The following is a 20186-nucleotide window of genomic DNA, read 5'->3' on the forward strand; positions in this document are numbered from 1 at the left end:
CCGCTCCTTTTGTCATGCGCCGCCCTTGCATCGCACAAATTGCCGGTTCCTACCCTACCTAGGTACTTACGTACCATTTATATCACTTTGCCGCACATAGTGCTACCTACATATGTAGAAAGAAGGCAACACAAAAGACGTTAGGATCACTTTAGTGATACCTTGTATGTATTTAACGATGATGGGTATTACCGGATGAACTGCCAAACGGGTAGTATCATCCAGTTACCAGAGACGATTACACGATATTCAATTGCATGATGGAACAAAACATCTAAAAGGAATACAGTACCTACGTAGTATCTATTGGATACCTAGATACTAGGTATGGTATGTAACCTTGGAAATAGACACGAGATTTGTGACAACCAGTGCAGTGCGCATTGCATTATTTTTATCTACCAATATGCGATTTCATGTATGCAACGTATAATTGCGATGTAGCTGGAATGCAAAGCAACAAATGTACACCTCCAGGGCTACTACTGTAGGTAAATAGCAAGCCCTCCCCGTGGCTTAATGCAACGCCGCACAATGCTGAACTGCAAACATGAATAACCACCATTGCGCCTATGCCTTCAAAGACCAATATTTTAGGACTCGGCTTTGATATCTCATCTTAGCCCCCCAACTCTGACCCTAGCCATCCATTAACTTTCACTATCCTCGGAGTCATCTGCGCCACTGTTTATCTTGTTGTTACATTCGCTGGTAACCTTGGTCGTAATGGCATCCCAGCCCTTGCCACCGGTGCGCAGCACAAGATGCGGATTCACGTCTGCGGAGAAGTACTTGTCTCTCCTGGCACTGGCTCTGGAGCCGCCTTCGAGAGCCGAATACGAACTCCTTGTCGTGCGCATGCGTTTCTTGCCAGGCTGTCCGCCTTCGCTGAGGAGACTGCTGCGGGCAAGTCTCTGTCGCTGAAGTCGCTGGTCGTATGCTACGATGCTGCGCACGTAGGGAGCTATGTCTAGAGTGATTGTCTTCATAGTTCCGTCGAATACCGATGGGTCGAGATAGCCAGCCGCCATGGTTTTCTCCGAAGCAGCGATGGGATCAAACGCGCAGCTGAAGTCCAATCGCGCAATCGGCGGCTCTACATATAGCGACTCGTCGAAATGCTCTGTTAAGATAGAGGTGGCTTTAACTTCATCTAAAGGCTTGAAAATATCTGGGGCTCCGTGAATAGGTTGGGCACCTCCTAGCAGTGCTCTACTGAGGTCTTTCAAGCTAGTAGCTATGTCAAACCGCATGGTGTCGTATCGTACTAATGGAGATGCCTCGATTAATTGTCGGCCAATGATGAAATCTTCCCTGGCCTTTGATGAAAGGCTGGGAATGGAGGCGTCCATGGAACTTTTGGTAGGAATTGCCGAGAAATCAGCTACGCCAATATCCGCGTCGCTCGCGAAGCTACTGAAAGAATCCACTGCTTCTAGAAGGGTAAGACGTTCCTTTTTGGAGAGACGCTGATTGGTAGCTGCTGTCGCCCATGAAGAGAAACCGCAGTTTGAACCCAGCTCATACGCGTCGAGTGACCAGTGCTGGAAGACTTGCCGGCGAAGCTCCTCCTGGCATGATTGAGATGACAAGTTATTGATGGCTGAGTCTCTACTCAGCCAACCCATACCCGGTTGGTAAGTGTCCTGACTAACCACTCGGATGGCATGGCCTTCCTCGTCGATATCGCTCCCTTTGGGCCATCTAGGGTAAAACCAGTTGAATCCTCCTTGTACATCTCCCACCCCAATTTGACACCAATAATTCAGCTCGGTTATCGAAGCACGAAGGTCGTGCTTGCGCGAGTCATATAGCGCTTCAATGGCGGGCCTTCGAAGAGCATGGCCCTCGTTCGCTGCGACGAGAAGTAGGTAGTCAACGGCGAGATCCTTGGGAGGACTGGAGAAGCGGAAAATGCCGTGCAAGTTTAGACTCTGTAAAGGAACCAGGGCCTCATCATTGCATGTCATGATGAAAGGGCGCTTGGACTGGGAGATCATGGAGATAATCGTCGCCCAAAATTGCTTGTCCTCTTCGTAGAGCACATCGACTTCCTCGAGTAGAATCAGAGATTGTTTCTGAGATTTGGGCGACTTCTTGGACTCATTTATAGTGAGTGACTCGGTCGGTTTCTTAATCGGTTTCTTGACTGATTTCTTGACTGATTTCTGGGGTGCAGCTGCGTTTGGCTTGAAGAAAGCGGTCATCCTGCCCTGCTTGCCAGATTTCAGGTCTCGCTCCACCTCATCTTCGGAAACTTCTTCTTCCTGTGGTGTATCGTCTTTGTGTTGATGCTGTACTAGATGATTTCGTGTCATGTCCCCAACCTTTTCCATGATGTCTTTGCCGTTCCTCCTAGCACCTGGATTGATCTCAAATATCTCAAAATCAAGCTCCTTGGCGATAGCATATATACTAGCGGTCTTGCCGCAACCATGAGGGCCACTTAGGACTACAGCATTAGTAAAGCGGCCGCCATCTCGAGACTTTTGACGGGAAGAACCAGGCCGAATAAAGGTCTTCTTTGCGCTGCCGTGGATGCGATTTGCTCCCCAATCCTCTTCCACATCAGAAATTTCACCTAACTCGTCTGCTTCATCATCGCTCGAAACAATAAAGCCATCTAACTTCTTCTTTCGCTTTCCTTTCCCCTTAACTAGAGCGACTGCTTTAGGCTTAGTTCCAGAGTCCGTTCCGCCGGTGTCCACAGACAGCACCTTAAGGTTCTCTAGCCAGCAACGTAACAGCTCGGCCTCTCGACCACTTTGAAGAACTCGTTCTGCGGATGAGGGGGCATATTTCTGAGCCCAGGCTGTTGTCTCACAAGTTGACATATCAAAAGCGGAGAGGCCTGTTCTAATGGAATCATGGGCAAACGTGATTGCTGGATGCGTCTTTGAGGGGCCATTATTTCGCCGAATGGTCTTCAATTCTGTTGAAATACGCGCCTGAAGATTCTTTCCACTTTCAAAGTGTCTCTGAGGAATTCGTAGGCTGGGCGGAGGAGGTTGAAAGTCATCGTTGTCAAATGCCTTTAATTCTTCAGCCGTCTGCTTTAACTTCAGATTCATAGCGGTATGATGGAGGATAGATTCGGAATCGGCAATTCGAACTTGCTGGCCTTTGGCCTTTCGCTTTTTTGGAATCTGGCCGTTTCGTGTGTTATCGCTAACAGAGAGAGGGTACAATGTATCGCCTCGTACGTGAGCTGTTTCTTTTGAAGGCCAAGTTGGATGCCGCGCCCCGGGCACTTTAAGAATGCCGGAGCTCATACCGGGAGTTGGAAGACTGAATCTTGAAGGTGCTGGTCGAGGGTTTCTAGATGCGCTAGAAGCAGGACCGAAGAATACTTGTTTCTCACGCGGTGGCTTCGTCTCGGGCTTTTGCAGAACCTCCGTGGCATTGTTTGATTTTGAACTTCCTTGGAAAAATGGATGAGTGGGTTTCTTGGGAATTTCATTCCCCTTGCACGAGCTGCTCTGAGGCGCTCTCTCCACTGAGTCTTGCTTGCAAATATTTGGCTCATTGGTAAGTTGTTCGTCGTTGTCTCGATTTAAGGGTGGTGGTTCGGAGAGAATGTTAGGCCCATTCTTCGGGGGAGTGGTAGTTGTAGTTATAGTAGTAATAGTGGCATCTTTAGTCGCATCAAGCAGGTCATTGATCTGGTGGCCTGTTTCAAGTCGAGAAGCATCATCGCCATCCTGACCATAAGATATAGATACCATAAATGTTTTAGCTTTTCGCCTTCGTCTCGTCTTTTGTTGTTTTGCATTTGGTTGCGGTATGGGGAGTTTCGGAGGGGAGCCTATTGTTCCAGTTGCGCGGTTGAATTTTAGGACCTTTTGCGGTTTGGGGAGAGTCGCTGTGTTTTCAGTTAATATTATGAACACCTCTAGGTACTCCTCTTTTGAATTCTTTTTCATGGCGTACCTGAACAAGAATCGCTTTGCGCATCTTCAACCTGGCGTCGCTTTCTTTTACGAATTCCAGATGTAGATGCGATGCTTACATCGGTCTCATTTTCGATAGAGTGGGGGCTACAGGAGGGATCTGGCGTAACGGGAGTGACAATGTTCGATAAGCCATCAATTGCTGCGTTCTTTGGAGTAAAGAAGGGATGTATTTTCTTGGTTTTCGTTTCGGCGAGGTTAATATTATCGCCATTTTGATTCATGATGGCGTCGAAAAGCTTTTGTCGCTTTTGTCGGTATTAAAAAAAATGAAGAATTGAAAGTGATATGTTGATCATTGGTTGAGGCTCATTCGAAGTAGGCAGGCAAGCCGTAAGCGCATGATGTTACTGATAAATGAATGGCATCTAGAAATCTCGCTCATATATAAGAGAGATAATTGTACTAGTAGTAGTATATAAGATGAATCAATGATATCCTTCCCTGACTAAAGATGAGGACAAGAATGCGCTGGGCAGGGTACGTAGTTCAGTCACTAACCTAAGAAGTCGCGTCTGAAATCTGTCTATCGCGTCTGACGCGACTACCTCCATTAAGCCAACTCAATTGATGCATGCCCCACCTACAAAACTTTGTAGGTACCTAGGTACTAGGTACTGTACCAACATGTACGTCGTAACCTCGAGATCATATTGCTCCACTTTAATATGTACTGTCGGATCGGTGCTTTGCTAGCTCCGTCTCTACAACTTTTTTTTTTTTCCTTCATATCATCAAAGTTCACCAAGCACCACACAGTTGAAGCGCAACAGATAGTCATGCTCTACCTTCTCTAAAAAGTTGTTCTTGAATTTTAGTCCAGCATGGCTTCTCACTTTCAGATTCAGAAGCCATATGTACTGGCCACCCTACCACGACCTCTCGATCCTACAACGGGTCGATATGTTGTTAGCGAAGTATACGGATCTGCACCTGGGACGAGAAAAAGGAAGCGCCACGAACTGGCAGTGGGAGTTGATGGCGAAGCAGTCAATATCTACAATGTAAGAGTGACAAACACCATATCTAACTGGGAACTACTATTCACTCTTTCTGTATAGGTTTCCTCAGCTAGACTTGTTACTTCCTATCCAGTCCCTCCACAGTCATTCTTTTCATGCCCGGTAGCCTCAATTCGGCGCAAAGTAGAGGGAACCCACGAAGTCGCAAGGTATTCGTACGCAGCAACAAGGGAAGCTCAGGAGCACAAGATCACACTTTTCAAAGACTATGTGGATGTTTCTAGCAATACACATTCCGCCACTAAGACCGTGTCCTTGGGCCCTGGTCAGAAAGTTGTGTGCATTTCCCCCATTGCTGCGCCAGTCGATCATCAATCGCTAAATGAAGAGCTTCTCGTCGTACGGGAAGACGGCAGCATCGCCTGCCTTGATACCGAGACTCTGCAAACTAGATGGACCTCATCACCTGTAGTTTTGCATCAAGATCTTCCAGGAGCTTCAAAATCAGATTTCAAAATCGACTTTTGTTCTCCTGTGTTACTATCCGAGTTCATTCAAGGTGTATTCAAGGGCAATGACGCTGCTCTTGGTCTCTTTCCAGAGATCCATCAGGGTACCAATACGGATACCGAAATTCTAGTACTTGTATCCAGCCATATCTTGAATGGACAGCGCAACCGGCATCTCCATGTTGTAGCTGGACAGCATGCGCCCCATGGGTCAACAATGCGCCACCAGCAAGGCATTGTACAAATTCATGCTATACCCATTCCTTCGTTGGCGCCAGATGACTCCAGCTCGACCTCGTTTCGGCTTGATCTTCGGTCTGGAAACCTGCTCGAATTGCATGGTCAAACATTTAATATGTATGATTTAACTGCAAGCCTCCCCAAAGTCACTTCCACTATGGAACTTGATGGAACAACATCCTTCCTGCGCCTGAGCAAGACATCACTACTCTGCTCTACACCTACCCATTTAAGCATCTACAATCCAGTCTATCGGTCTCTTCAGAATTCCTCCTCTATCAACCTCGACGGCCAGACAGTGCCAAACACTGGCACTAACTTCGCAGCCTGTCTACTTGTTGCATACTTCTCCCGCCTGGAACTTGCAGTGGCAATTGTCGGCTCTAGCTTAGTCGCTATTCAGCTAGAAGCCCCAGTCTTACGGACAAGAAAACGGCGCGCCGAGGGCTTGCTTATTGACTCAATCGGGCGTGGCGTACAGTTCACCAAGAAGCCTTTGCTTCATGCCCCTAGCAAGGCTATAAACACGTCAATATTTTCCAATTACCTCCCAGGTTCTATTAGAGGTGACTATTGGCAATCATGGACCACAGACGAGGCTAAGGCCGATGCTCTTCTCAACACAAATGATATCCGTGGGCTTGAGCTTCTCTTAGCCGAGAAGTTTGGCATTCAAGTCCAAGACGATCCTCACACCCCGGATGGTGCAGTTAATGAGGAACCAACCCCCGCGAAGGCCTATCCAACTTGGGTATGGCCGAAGACTAGGGCAGGATATCCGCCTGCAGATAGAAGATGGATTTTATATGCTATTAGTCGGGCTTTCCAGTGGAACGATATCTTTCCTGATGACTCGACTATCCCACGACTGATATGTCAGCTCCCACAGAGCGACGTCATTAACTATCTCGTGGACGCTGGTCACTTGACCCTATCCAATGTGAGGACCGCTTTCCGAGACCAACTTCAGGACACCGAAAAGGGAGATGCATTTTTAGCTGAACAAATTGTGCTCCGGCTTGCGGATGTTGACCCTTCTTTGGAACTCCTGGTCGCCTACATATCAGCCACTAGCCTTGGAGCCCCAGAGCTGCTCATCGCTATTCGGACAATCATGCGAAGTCTTGAGCTAGTGCAGGACCCGAAGAAGCCTCCACCGAAGTTGCTAACTAACGGTTCGACTGAGGAGGTGGCGGTGAATGGGGATGGAGATTCAGAGATAGAGGTTGAAAACATTGGCATGGAGTTGGATGACCTTGAAGATGAGATCCAGAAAACGGTGTCTTACTTGAATGAGGATGCAGGTGTCCGCGGAAATGGGTTGAGCGTGTCATTTGCTAAGCTTGGTAGCTGTCCTGGCATCTCGATGATTAAAGCGTTACGAGCTACATTCAAGCCAGAAGAGATATTGTCTCTCATCTACCTTCTCCGTGTGGAGCTGGTCAGAGGTGCTTGGACATCTCGCTACTTGGATACTACCGATTTTGAAAAGGATTCAACCCTTGATGCACCCCCTGATGGTATCATCAAGCTGCTCGCAGATTTGCTTGGGCGCTGCGTGGACTCCATCGGGCCTGGTGGTTGGCTCCTCAACGATGCGGTACTAGGGGGTGATGACACAGGTGACTTCATCTCGTCGCTCAAGCTCGAAGTTAGTGCCGCCTTGGAAGGATTGGAAGACGCCGCGTATCTCCGTGGCATCATTGGCGAAGCAGTGAAGTATTGCGAAAAGGTACAGAAAACGAGTGGCCACGATAATGTGGTAGTGGATACCATGAAGCCAATCTTACTGCATGTAAAGGAGCCTGGTGCGCAAGTGTTGCCACTTGGGCTCAAGACGAAGGAGCGCATTACATCTCATAAAGTTGGGTCGGGTGGTGAGATTGTCGACCGATCTCAGCGAGAGCAAGGACATCTCAGAAGTCAGCAGGTCGGGCCGTATTCGTTGGAGAGGATTGCGATATGAGATTTTACATTGTATCTACCCAATGCTTAGGTCTATTTACTGAGTACCTACACGCCTTTAAGGCTGTCGCAAATCAAAAAGGGTGTGATTCATCCCTTAATATTCATCGCAATTTTTACTTTAAGGCTGTGTTGCTTCCTGCCGACATAATCTAATAGCATTTTACAGAAATACCTCGTAATCAATATACATGGTTTAGGCATGCCTAAGCCTTATGCGTATAGCAAACTGTCAAGGAGGCAGGAGGGCCAACGCTTTTGAAGCTAAGAAAAAGGTGGCTAAAATTAGCTATCACACTCCACACATAATCTACACTTATGTAGGTAGATAAGTTGTACTAATTGAATGCCAACGTACATTTCAATAAACCACTGCAAATCTAACTCCATCTAACTAAATGCTTCCCAAGTCCTTAACGTGATAGAACCGATAACTATATACAGTATACACAGTACGGGGTTATTGCTAGTCTTCAATATACCTAGTACTGTGCATCAAAGCAGAACTCAGGGGCGTCTTCTCATTATAAGCAAGATAACTAAGTACCTAGGGAGTCAGATAGATAGATAGATAGCCAGGTGCTTTCATAGTAATTATTTTTCTTCCTTCCAAGGTTCATCTTCCCAAGCTTTTACATATTCCCAATAGGTTTCCGTCTCTGGATTCATCTCTAGATTCATACTGACTCACAGCAATAACCTTGTGAACACCGCCACCAAGATACCCCCTAAGAGTGTGTAGTTCGGCGGAACCCTGGATGAGCTCCCGTTCCGCGATGTGACCGTTGTTGTAGTTGTGCGGGGAGCTGAAGTAGATGCGGTCTGGGGCTCTGTGATTAGTCATCCACGTCTAGAATTCAGGGGCTTGGCTTGAGAGGAAGGGGGGGGGGGGGTTGTTTATCTTACAGAAGTGCTTGGATCTCTGGTGATAGTAATCGTAGCCTGCACTGTATTCGTATCTGCCGAAGCAGTCCGCGTCGCTCTAGCACCGCTCCTCGATGAGACCACGCCGCCTGTGGAGTCAATCACAACGGTACTCACCGACCCTGATTGGGTGAATGTGAATGTTCGGCCATTGAATGTGCTTGCGCTTGATGCGGCCTGCGTGACCGTAATGGTGCTCGTAACTGGACTCGTAACTGGACTCGTAACTGGACTCGTAACTGTACCTGTAACTGTACCTGTAACTGTACCAGTAACTGTACCAGCAACTGTGCCTATGACTGTGCCTGTTCCTGTGCCTGTGCCTGTAACTGTGGCAGCAGATACTTCGTCGCTGGTACTGCCAGTACTGCCAGTACTGCCTGTACTGCCTGTGCTTCTAGTTGCGCTTGCGCTTGCCGCAGTTGCGGTACCTTCTATGGTCACAGTGCCCGTCGACGTAGACGTAACAGCAAAAGTAGACGTGAATGTACTCGTCAACGTCGAGGTGAACGTGCTTGTTCCTTGCCCAGATCCACTCAAAGTATTCGTCCTTGTAATAGTTGAGGTGACCGTTGAGACCGTCGGGTTAACAGTGGCTGTTATAAGGGTATTGGTCCCACTACTACTGCTACTACCACTATTCCCTAGGCTGTTTGTTCTTGTCCTTGTGATAGTGGATGTGAAAGTCGTCCCAGGGCTGGTATAAGTACTTGTAATTGTTGATGTGTAGGTCCTAGTGGCAGGTACACTGACCGTATCCACACCTGTACCCGTCCTTGTGAATGTGGACGTAACTGTACTTCCAGAATTCGTGTATGTGCTCGTGACAGTTGCCGTGACAGTATATGTAACGGTTTGTGAACTACCTATACTATTTGTTCCTGTCCTTGTGAACGTAGACGTAAGGGTTGTTCCTGCAGTTACGTAAGTTGATGTGTAGGTAGATGTGTAAGTACTTAACCCTGTACTTGGCGTTGAAACTGTCGAAGTCGATATAGCCCCTGAGCTTGTAGGAGTTGAAGTCAAGGTTTCAGTGATTGTTGATGTATATGTCGTGAGGCGGAGGCTAGTACCCGTGCTTCCGTAGGTAGATGTGTATGTTGATGTGTATGTACTGACAGGTCCTGCTATAGTACTAGTGTAGGTTGATGTATATGTACTAGCAGGTCCTGTTATAGTACTGGTATAGGTTGATGTGTATGTACTGATAAGTTCTGTTATAGTATTGGTGTAAGTTGATGTATATGTACTGACGAGTCCTGATATGATATTTGTGTAAGTAGACGTATATGTACTGACAGGTCCTGCTATAGTACTGGTGTAAGTTGATGTATATGTACTGGCAGGTCCTGTTATGGTACTGGTATAGGTTGATGTGTATGGCAATGTACTAGAAGACAAGATTGTACTAGAAGGCAAAATTGTACTAGAAGGCAAAATTGTACTCGAAGGGAAGATTGTACTAGAAGGCAATATTGAACTGGTAGAATAATAAGACGAAGTGTAATACGACGTAGTGTAATATATCGATGTGTAATACGTCGTTGTGTAATATGTCGATGTGTAGTACGTCGAAGTGTAATATGACGAGGTATAGTACGATGTGGTATAATACGATGTGGTATAATACGATGTGGTATAATACGATGTAGTGTAGTACGACGAGGTATAGTACGACGACGAGGTATAATACGACGAGGTATATGATGGAATTGAATTAGTGATGGTTTTGGTGACTGAGGAGTGGCTCATGTCAGTGTTAGTAAAACTTGAAGAGTACGGAGTCGTACCAGTAGCAGTGATTACTGACCCATATGATCCGCTATTTCCGCCGTTGTAGTAACTCGAAGATACGCTTGACCATGAGGGGGTGGCTGTCTAAATCAGTATATCGTTAGCTAAAACACTATTCGAATTGGGCAACGAGAGAAGGCTTACCTCTGTGTACCACGAAGTGTTAATCACTGTCTCTGTCACTGTATATGTAACCTCCTATTGATATCGGACATTAGTCAAGGCTCGAGATTCACAAACAAACTCGTAGGGCTAGGTGGCTATGGGCATGTAGTTAAAGCACGGATAAGTTGCTGGGAACTTACTACTGTTGCAGTAGCCGTCATGGTCTCTGGCAAATATGTGCTGCCCCATGTGCTGCCGTATGTACTGCCGTATGTGCTGCCGTATGTGCTGCCATATGTGCTGCTGTATGTATTTCCATATGTATTGCCATATGTGCTGTAATATGAGCTTGTGGTGTAGCTGCTGTGTTCTCCTACGTTCTGGTCCTAATATAACATTTTAATCAGTATTGCTTCATGGAAGATATATACATAATTATTTTTGCGATGTGAATATGAGAATAAGATAGAAATATTAAACACAAAATCCACTTCGAGATCATCAGGTTCTGGTTGACTTACAATGCAATTACTAAAGCCAAAAGCGGTAGATCCCTGGTTGAGGAAGCTGGCGATTCCCGAATCCAAAGGGTGCAAAATATTGAAACCGCGTCCTTCAAGCGAACGACCTCCGCGACGCGAGCCTGTCTTGATACGGTCAAACATAACTCGCGAAGAGCTTTGTATATTGTTGAAAGCACCCTCAATAACACGGCATGCGCAAAGCTGTGCTATGATAGCTTTTCTTGCTATAAGTTGTGTAACTAAAGTGCCAATGGACCGCTGGAGGGGTTGAATTGCTACTTTTAGTGACTGGAGATCCCCGGTATTGAGCGACCCGGCTGCATTGATAGCAGTAGAGGCTGTTTTTATAGATGTTGACAATGACTGTAGCGTCGAGTCGAGGTGGTCGATGGTGCCCCCAGCCCTTATACTTCGTACCGCGCGATTCACCGCATTGACCTGTTGATTGGAAAACTGTATAGAATCCACGATGGAAGCGATTCCTTGGGAGTTAGCAGAATTGTCCTGCCAATTTTGCCCCTGCTGCCCCTGCTGCCCCCATTGGCCCTGTTGATTTTGTTGATTTTGCTGACTCTGCTGTCCTTGCTGTCCTTGCTGCCATTGTTGACCCTGCTGGTATGAACCAAGGGATCCAGGACCGTTGTTTCCGTCTTGCTGGTAGTTTTTATTATTGTTTCCATAATCAGACTGGCCATTAGGAGCCACCCCATTACGATTGGAACTGCCGATGGGGTTGCCGTTAACACCACCTCTTCCAAACCCATTCACTCCTCCTCCTAGGCGAGCTGCCAGTATAGCTACAGTATGGATAACGATAGGAATTAAAGACAGTTTGCTGGATAACTTCATGATGTCTGACTTCCTAGATTCAGAGCCAGGAAGGGAATTATGAAGGGAAGAACTGGGCTCTTGTTGACTTTGACATGAGGCCTTGAGATTATCGGACCGCCAATATGTGATGAGTTATGGTAATCAGGTAGGAAAAGTGTACGAGAGGGTCCGCCGTGCTGGTCTTTGGTTCTTAAAACACCTATAAGGTCGATAAGGCACCACACCTTATTGTTTAATATAAGGAATGCCATTATTAACTCAACCGATAGAGACTTGAAACAATACCGTAAATGTAAAAGGGGAATTGGATGGGCTGCATAATGTAGAGCCTACAGCATCGATCCCAGCCTTGGCGATGTGTTGCACCCAAAATGAAGGCTATAAAGGGGGGAGGGATACGAATACAATGGGTAGAGGGGTCAAAAGGTTCCCAATATCACTTATAATCCACCGATTGGTCCATGTCGGCTATTGATGGAGGATGACGATGAGATCTATGGATGTCTTTCATCTAAATAAAAGTTAGCTAACAGGAAAGGTTGATGTCACACCAATCGACCTCGTGGCATCATTTAAGGATGGGTAGGATGTCAAAGCACCGAGACGTTGGGTAGAATTTACCAGCGAACACTAGTCAAAGTGTATTTTATCATATAGAGCTATATGTTATCCTCTCTTTAGGGTGTATGTAATATGAGCGACGTTTCATCTTGAGTGTATTTCTCTTAAGAAGGAGAGATAGGGGCTTGGCACATATTGTACCGAGCATGGCTTCTACGTGTCCTACACAGACTAGCTGTGTCTAGCCTATGTTTGCCACGAGTTCCAGGTCACCCCTATACGGATAGTCAGGAGGGTACAATCAAAATCGGCTCCGCTAGTTGAATGGCCAACATCACACCTCGGCGAACGGTTGAAACAAGTACCGCGCGTATGAATCTGGTTGATATATGACATACCCCTTGTGTATTATTTTTATTACTTTAGGTGATGATATTAGAGATCAATACATACTTGCTGTATTTGAAGGTTATGTGCTGGAAACTCTGAATGATGCTCAGTCGGGTTGGAAGAGCTAGCATATCTAAGATGAAAATCTATCTAAATAATTTAGCACTGGGTCCGTCAGGGAAATGCTTTTTACGGTGAGCTATGAGCTATGAGATAACTCACAGGCACGTTCTTATTCTCCACTTGTCTTAATCAAAGTTAAGGGCTGGAGGCTAATTCTGGCGTACAACTCACTTGGAATATTTATATGGAATGCTAAAAAGGGGTTGTTCTACCTTGGTGGTTAAATAGTCACAATATCTCCGTATATCCTCTTTACTGCCAATAATCTATGAGCCTTTGTCAGCGTAGGTAAGTTTGTGGTTGTCATTCCTGTAGAGCGATTTAACCTATATTCTTCAGGCAGCTTGAATCTACGGTATGTGTCCTCGTTAACAGGGTAGACTGGGGCATTTAATGCAACTAGGTTGTACTATTTGACTAATTCCATATGACATGGATAGTATTGATGACTCTGCTCTAGTTACGAGCACAATTAATCGATGATACTAACTATGAAGTTCGAACTGAGTGTGAGAACGAAGCAACTACCTAAGTAGAGATGTCACACGCGAAAAGAAAACATCCTACAAGTATGCCGCCATAACGCCCTAGGCAATGAATAAGAAAGCTCATGCTTTTCGATCCCACTTAAATACCAGGGATGTTACCCAGGCAAACACAAGAACCAACTCCCTTACTCCTCACATTATCGTGGCCACTGAAGCCTGTAGGTACTGTATCATAACTCAAATGGCTCAAATCAGCCAACAGACTCTGTAACCCAATCTGTATCATCTAATACGTACTCGTAGAGGACGTAAGTTGACAATTCATACTCATCAACTTCCCTCTCACGGTGCGACATATCCCACGCCTCGAGCGATTCAGTGTCAACCGACTCAACAAGCTCACCCAATAGCTCGCCGCGACACAGAGAAAGAACGCGGTTCCCCATACCTTCGTCCAGGTCATCGAGGAAACCTCGGAGCTTTTCCTTGAAGAATCGCTCTCGGAGGAGGAGGAACTCGTGCGGGGCGGCTGCGACAACCTCGTCCTCGAAGAGGCGTTCAAACCAGTCGCGGCAGGCGCGCTCCTCTGCGAATCGTCGGATCTTGGGTCTGTGCATATCGACTAAGTCCTCTTCTGACAATTGGCACTGGTCCTCCATCGATTGGCGCTGGAACGGCTGGGGTTGGCTGACGATCTCGCGGACTCGGGTGCCGAGGTAATCGGCATAGGGGACGACGATTTCGGGGAATCCGAACTGCGCGCCGGCGAGGTCGATCACCCATCGCTCGCGGTTGCTGGTGAACTTAACGCCGAGGACTGCGTGGACGGGTGGCACTCGGCGTGGGTCATCGCCATATACCTGCACTTTGATGGCCGGGTACACCGTCACGTCCATCGAGTATATTCGTATGGCGGCCAATCCTATTGGGATGTCATGTTAGTTAATCAATCAACGATAGACTAAACCTACAGTCAGGAATAATTTTGCCTTACCCTCGAGAATACGGCCGATAAAATGGCCAAAAGTGTTGGCGGCGAAGTCACATTGGTACTTCATCAAGACGGCATCTCTAATATTGGTGTCTCTGACCAAATGTTCGGGAAACGCCGCGTTGTTCACGTGCTTGTAGGCGATATCGTAGTTCTTGACAATCGTGATAACATCATCGTTGTGATCGATGCGCTTCAGGGGCAAGTTGTACGTGCGAGTTCGATAAGTTGTCAAAGCGGCCTTCATCACCGTAGCGGCTCGTATGAGTGTCTTTCGGGCCTTTAGATGGTCACATTTGGCCTCGTGAGTTGGCCGATTGTACTCCTGGCAAACTGCATCGCAATAGTAGGTCTTCTTGGCATCATCTGGGTGCATCTCCGGGGCTTCATCGCAATGCTCACAGACTCTAGTGGCATTTTTGCCACAGTAAGCACACGGGAAACCTACAGTGGTAGCCATGGCTAGATAATGAAGTATGAGCGGGTGTTGGTGGAAATAAGAGATTTAAACATTGCGTCCTATCTCCCCAGTGAGCTTGTTTGTGAAGTCTTCAGGTTGGGGAAACGAGTTATGAGTCCATCAACATTTACTTCTTATCAACCAAATAAGCCATGTGCTGATTGAAGAAAAATCAGTGCCTAATAGGGTCTATTTTTTTCTAACTAAAGTACCTTTGTACGTGCTACCATGAATATCGGTGATTCAGTGATCACTTTAGCATGATCTTTCGACTCCTTTAGGTGATCTCCATGGTCCCCGTCGTGTGAAGGCCCTCACCAGTCCCTATACGGAGAATCAGTAGTACTACTTACTAGAGGTCGCTATTGAGCTAAGCCAATTTTAGATATAAATCAACATATTTATTTCTGTATTTTTGCATTTCGAGAAGTGCCTTGTAGTATTTTACACCTAATGTTATATAATCCTCGAGGTACTTTCAAAATACAGACCAAATATACAATCCTAAAGAGGGTTAACATTTAAACCCTTTCTACACAAATCTGGAATAGCCTGTTATTATTATGACTTTTAGAGAAACCTCACCTTCAAACTCCGTATAAGAATCAGGGGCTTTTATCCACCTACAAATAGGGGTCGATGACTAAGATTTGGGGCTTTCACATCTCTAAGAGTCAACTATCAAAACTCCTATCTAGTAGTTACTAGGTACCTGACTACTTAATTTGTAATTATTTATCACTTACTTCATTTACACCTCTCATCACGATGTGTTGAAGTCAAACTGATTTGTCGGAGGGGCTAGTATTAGGCACCTCCGCACTAATTTGTAAGACTAAGGATCAAGATAATCAACCCCTTTTTAGCAACTCCGCCCCTTTACTTTCAGGACTATTTTCAGCAGCAAGGAACTGACTTCATATGATGATCTTCTAAAAACAATTGCGCCATACGTAAATTCTACAATATCCCAATTTCAAGATCAATTCCTTGCTTATTACTTAGTAGACGTGTAGTTAACGAACAGGGCAACCCCGATACCAGGAACCGAGGGGCCGTCGGTTCATCATCGGGAGATGCCCCGGACATAGCCTGATCCCCAAGCTAGAAATGACTATATAAACCAACGCAAGCCCGTTGTAGTTGGAGATGTAAGGCTCTCGAGTATACAAAGAAACACATGCAAACCTTGACCTCAAATCTTGATAATATTTTTCGAAGCATCTCCAATCATGGCAGCATTTACCCTCGAAGCAGCACCGGGCACCGACATATGGCGGAAGCCTCCGACCACAGACGTATGGAACGGTAACACCATGCCCTCCCCTCCCCTCCCAAGGACACTTAGCTAATACTTATCCCCTAGCACCAATCTCACGCACTTCGTCGGGCCCGCTCAAAAAGTTCCAATCCGCGCGCGCAACCTTCTGGGCCGACTGGTCCGAGCGATACGACCAAGCCGGACTTCTCCTCGTGCCCAAACCCTCCTCCGCATCTGCGGTCTTCCCGCCAGCTAAGTGGATCAAAACCGGCCTGGAGTTCTACCTCGGCAAGCCGCACCTGAGCACCGTCGGCTGCGACCGCTTCGCGGACTGGAGCGTCGGGCCCTTATCCCTATCCGAGGGCGAAAGGCCGCCGGCGGATGAGGGGGTGGGCGGTGTCACGATCGAGGTTGTGCGCGAGGGCGACGAGCACGGGAGGAGCTTCTGGGTGTATCGGTTAGTTCTTGATGCGGAGGGTGGTGTTGTGGAGAGGATTCCGCTGCGGGAGATTTGCTGGGTGCTTGCGGAGGAGGAAGATGGGGAGGGGGAGGAGTGGGTGCTGGATGTGAGTCCGCTGGTGGCGCGGCCGGAGAAGAGTGCGACCGAGGCGCTCAAGGTTGCTTTTAAGAGCTTTGAGGTTCATTGGCAGTCTTGAGAAGGACTAGGCCGAGTCGATTCCCCCTTTTGGGTCCCTTTTTATGAGAGAATAGAAATACGAATTGACAATACCTTACGTACATATCCACACAAGATGTCAGTTTCGTGCATCTACTACATATGTACGTAGTAGTAACCTATGTACCTAGGTAAGTGTTACGGAAGAAGCCGAAGCAGTGGGTGAACGGCACGGCCGCGTGGGACGATCAGGGAATCCCTTGCAATGGCGAACTCTATCATGTGATCTCATGCATAGTACCTCACCCTACCTACCCAGTAGGAGGAGGTACGTTACTATATGATTTCGTTTCGTTCAAGATCAAAATTGATAGTACCTTATGTAACCATACCTTACATACAACTTATTTCGGGGAGCATACATGTAAATCATGCTATTATACTACTTAGTAGTACTTGCACTGTAGCAACCATTAATGTGGTCAGTGCTTTCTCTTGCTTGCTATGGTTGTTCTGTCGTCATTACGTTGTCATTACATTGTCATCTCAGGCTACCAAAACAGTCATACCTACATACCTACTACTTACCTAGTAGTATGTAGTAAGATCTCGAAAATTCCACGGCCGCCCATTTGCAATAATAATGCAGCAGCAACACCCAAGAAGGTATCCACCGATTCTCCCATCAGGACCCCTCCCCACACCCGAGAGTGCTATTTCCCGACGGCAGAGACCTGGAGCCTGTGTTCATTGTAGAAAAAGCAAGACCAAGGTAACGTCTTTTGATCTTTTCCAACATCCCATTTCTACCTAGTGTACTTACGGAGTTTCCTTTCTGCTATCTTTACACTTCTCCTTACATAATTATTTATTCCTATTCTTATTATTCATGTTCTCATTATTCATGTTCTCATTATCCATCTTCTTCTAACCCAACTTGTAAAAGTGCGATGGGGTCCGACCCAAATGTTCGCATTGTGTAAAACGCGGAGTGGTGACGTGCATTTACCTCGATAAAATCAAGGCCGGCCCCGAAGTGATGGAGGTGCTTGAGCTTCTGAAATCGCTGCCCGAGGAACGTGCAATTGCCCTTCTGGGCGTATTTCGAGAAGGCGGAGACCTCATCACGGCCCTATCTGCCTTCAAAGAAAATATCTCAGAAGAAGCCGGGAGTGCCCTGGAGCAGAACCCCGCTACGGCGCGGAGTCCACTGGAGTCGGAGCTGATGGCCAGTAATGCAAAGACGTATCCACCTTTGCCGCCCATCAATTCATCCGTCTTGGCAAACAGCAATCTTCTCCGCCCCGTGCGGCCTTCCACAGATGCACATGCTAGGTAAGGTGGTCACTTAACCAATAAGCTGAACATTTTTGGCTTGAAAGTCTTCGCATTGACAAGGTCATTGATAGCGGCTCAATTCCCCCTATTGGCGCCAGTGCTGGCGCTGCGGGCAGACAGTTCCCGCTTCCGACAGGTTCTACCCACGAGGTCGAGTATTGCGATGAACGACTGCACGATCTTCAAGTAGCTTTTTGGACTGATGTTATGATCACGAATGACTTTGCCGCACGAATCATCTCCTTATATATCACGACAGATCATCCGCTTCTGGGCCTCTTCAGCCCGCGACTATTTATCACTGACCTCGTCAATCAACAGAATAGATTTTGCTCAAGGTTTCTTTTCCATGCTTTGATGTATTTGGGTTGTGTGAGTAAGATATGGGCCCCCATCATGATGAGCATTGCTAAGACTAATCTCAGCAAATGTATAGTGCCATTGATGGAAATGCAATGCAGCATGCCGCTCAATTCTATGAAGAAACTGAAATGCTTTGGGTGGAACAGCAGGACTCATACTTGACCATGGCTGGTGCAATATTACTCAGCCTTTCTCTCATAGGGAACAGTAGAGATCATTCGATTCTATTCTATGCAACACAAGCTATGGAGATGGGTAAACGCCTAGGACTCTTGAAAGCCGAGGAAGAAGCAGCGATTAGCCTTGATAAGAACATGTCAGAAGACGAATCGAAGGCATACTCCTATGCGGCGTGGGGGGTGTTCAATTGGAATGTGTAAGTGCAATAAATCGTCGTACATTGACCCAACGAACGCTCATGTAACAGACACATATCCCTATTTTACCGGCAGCCAGAATCCGAGAGCCCAGGCTCACTTCCTACGATACCCATTCCGAGGGAAATAGCTTCTGGTAAGGCGGCAGTTGGTTCATCTAGAGAATCTGTAGCGTATGAGAACCTATTAGAAGGAATCTTCCCAGCGGTATGTCAGTTTTGGCAGATTATCCACGGAGCTGAATGGATTTATAATCCGACTCATGATAGTCCGCCCGCCCGCTATAGGATGGCTCTTGCTGAGCACGTCTTCCGTGAACTACTCGCTTGGGTAGATGCCCTTCCATCTTCGCTACTTCGGACAGCGGGCGGCTCTCAGCAAGTGACTGTGCTCCAGTGAGTACCTCGTATCAATCAATGGCACATGTCTCGGCTCTTACTCATCAATCGCAGCATATGGCTTCATGCTGCCATTCTCGACATATTCCGACCTTTCATCGGACACCCGGAAGGCCAGAGGCCACGGCTGACGACATTCTCGGCCGCTGATAGTTCTCCGGATATGGTATATACAGCTTCGGTGAATCAGCTTAAGCACCTCATCGTCCAATATCGCAGCGAATCGATATCATCAACGTACTCGATACTTTGGCATACTGGGCTCCTTTATCTCGCTAATGCTATGCTGAAAAACACGACTGATCCAGAATGGCATCTTTATCTACTTCTCTGCATATATGGCTACGAGAGCCTTAGCCGTCCGTACAGAATCTCGGAGACGATTGTTCAGGGCATTCTGTCGATGACAATGCGAGAAAGCCACATGACTGGGACGGAGGCCAACCGAATAATCAACGAAATCCGGCAAGGAAGGCTAGAGAACGTTAAGAATGATATCGAGCACGAGATCCGCGCCAAGTTCATGGGTGACATGGAGTTGGCACTTGAGGACCCAGAAGCGGCTAGAGTGGAGAATCTTGCGGCTCAGTTTGACTACTTGGCGTTATTCCAAGATTTTCTTAACCAAGAGCAGATGGATATACCTCGGGATTCTTGATCTACATCTTCGTTGCATACAAGGTACTTATATATAAGTCAAGCGCTAGGAGTATATGTGTGTGTGAAGGTATAAGAAGGTATAAAAGTATCTAGTTATCGGCTTGAAGTTGTTTCGTGTATAGATAGGGGGATGCTAGGTAGAGAAGTAAACCTGCTAGCTGGTATAGTGAAGGTTTTAGGATTTTAAGAGAAAAGTTGATATGCAGATTATACGAAACCGCATACTTGTACTTTAACTACCTATTTCATGGTATCTGCACAATATCTTCGTTAGGTTGTGAAGAGTCTGAAGGCACATGGCAGCAGTTACATAGGTATCTACCACCTATCGTACTACCTAGTAGTGAGTCTAGTGA

At 46.8% G+C, this 20186-nt stretch overlaps 6 protein-coding genes across 6 annotated transcripts; 3 read left to right on the forward strand and 3 right to left on the reverse strand.

Annotated features, from left to right (window-relative positions):
* Positions 1-114: 114 nt before the first annotated feature.
* Positions 115-4477, reverse strand: GGS25DRAFT_476863 (P-loop containing nucleoside triphosphate hydrolase protein). The gene is made up of 2 exons (XM_049259799.1): positions 3931-4477; positions 115-3862 (listed from the first exon to the last, which is right to left on the reverse strand). The coding sequence occupies exons 1-2, from the start codon at positions 4172-4174 to the stop codon at positions 651-653; spliced, it is 3456 nt and encodes a 1151-aa protein (XP_049120294.1). The 5' UTR covers positions 4175-4477; the 3' UTR covers positions 115-650.
* Positions 4478-4658: 181 nt separating this feature from the next.
* Positions 4659-7978, forward strand: GGS25DRAFT_133543 (uncharacterized protein). Its single transcript, XM_049256245.1, has 2 exons — positions 4659-4954; positions 5012-7978. The coding sequence occupies exons 1-2, from the start codon at positions 4775-4777 to the stop codon at positions 7625-7627; spliced, it is 2796 nt and encodes a 931-aa protein (XP_049120295.1). The 5' UTR covers positions 4659-4774; the 3' UTR covers positions 7628-7978.
* A 264-nt stretch (positions 7979-8242) lies between these two features.
* Positions 8243-11822, reverse strand: GGS25DRAFT_518416 (uncharacterized protein; the record flags this gene model as incomplete). Its single annotated transcript, XM_049263534.1, has 6 exons — positions 8243-8476; positions 8533-9146; positions 10341-10428; positions 10489-10542; positions 10650-10835; positions 10971-11822. The coding sequence occupies 6 exons, from the start codon at positions 11820-11822 to the stop codon at positions 8243-8245; spliced, it is 2028 nt and encodes a 675-aa protein (XP_049120296.1).
* Positions 11823-13617: 1795 nt separating this feature from the next.
* Positions 13618-14817, reverse strand: GGS25DRAFT_518417 (uncharacterized protein; the record flags this gene model as incomplete). Its single annotated transcript, XM_049263535.1, has 2 exons — positions 13618-14288; positions 14361-14817. 2 exons carry the CDS (start codon positions 14815-14817, stop codon positions 13618-13620), a joined length of 1128 nt encoding a protein of 375 aa, XP_049120297.1.
* Positions 14818-15689: 872 nt separating this feature from the next.
* GGS25DRAFT_476868 (uncharacterized protein) lies at positions 15690-16979 on the forward strand. The gene is made up of 2 exons (XM_049259800.1): positions 15690-16125; positions 16184-16979. Exons 1-2 carry the CDS (start codon positions 16050-16052, stop codon positions 16732-16734), a joined length of 627 nt encoding a protein of 208 aa, XP_049120298.1. The 5' UTR covers positions 15690-16049; the 3' UTR covers positions 16735-16979.
* On the forward strand, positions 16980-20166 carry GGS25DRAFT_476883 (uncharacterized protein). Its single transcript, XM_049259801.1, has 6 exons — positions 16980-17466; positions 17641-18029; positions 18104-18404; positions 18458-18771; positions 18823-19167; positions 19225-20166. Exons 1-6 carry the CDS (start codon positions 17338-17340, stop codon positions 19826-19828), a joined length of 2082 nt encoding a protein of 693 aa, XP_049120299.1. The 5' UTR covers positions 16980-17337; the 3' UTR covers positions 19829-20166.
* Positions 20167-20186: the final 20 nt, after the last annotated feature.

This window comes from Hypoxylon fragiforme, assembly GCF_022984875.1.
Source record: "Hypoxylon fragiforme strain CBS 206.31 chromosome Unknown GGS25scaffold_2, whole genome shotgun sequence".
NCBI lineage: Eukaryota > Fungi > Ascomycota > Sordariomycetes > Xylariales > Hypoxylaceae > Hypoxylon > Hypoxylon fragiforme.

What these genes read in the sequence shown, in the direction of transcription:
- GGS25DRAFT_476868 (XM_049259800.1), top strand. Translation starts at nt 16,050, where the DNA reads ATGGCAGCATTTACCCTCGAAGCAGCACCGGGCACCGACATATGGCGG. An exon ending in GACCACAGACGTATGGAACG is followed by an intron (nt 16,126 to 16,183) that starts GTAACACCATGC and finishes CTTATCCCCTAG; the next exon opens with CACCAATCTCACGCACTTCG.
- GGS25DRAFT_476883 (XM_049259801.1), top strand. Translation starts at nt 17,338, where the DNA reads ATGCAGCAGCAACACCCAAGAAGGTATCCACCGATTCTCCCATCAGGA. An exon ending in GTAGAAAAAGCAAGACCAAG is followed by an intron (nt 17,467 to 17,640) that starts GTAACGTCTTTT and finishes AACTTGTAAAAG; the next exon opens with TGCGATGGGGTCCGACCCAA. An exon ending in CTTTGATGTATTTGGGTTGT is followed by an intron (nt 18,405 to 18,457) that starts GTGAGTAAGATA and finishes GACTAATCTCAG; the next exon opens with CAAATGTATAGTGCCATTGA.
- GGS25DRAFT_133543 (XM_049256245.1), top strand. Translation starts at nt 4,775, where the DNA reads ATGGCTTCTCACTTTCAGATTCAGAAGCCATATGTACTGGCCACCCTA. An exon ending in AAGCAGTCAATATCTACAAT is followed by an intron (nt 4,955 to 5,011) that starts GTAAGAGTGACA and finishes CTTTCTGTATAG; the next exon opens with GTTTCCTCAGCTAGACTTGT.
- GGS25DRAFT_476863 (XM_049259799.1), bottom strand. Translation starts at nt 4,174, where the DNA reads ATGAATCAAAATGGCGATAATATTAACCTCGCCGAAACGAAAACCAAG. An exon ending in GCAAAGCGATTCTTGTTCAG is followed by an intron (nt 3,863 to 3,930) that starts GTACGCCATGAA and finishes CTGAAAACACAG; the next exon opens with CGACTCTCCCCAAACCGCAA.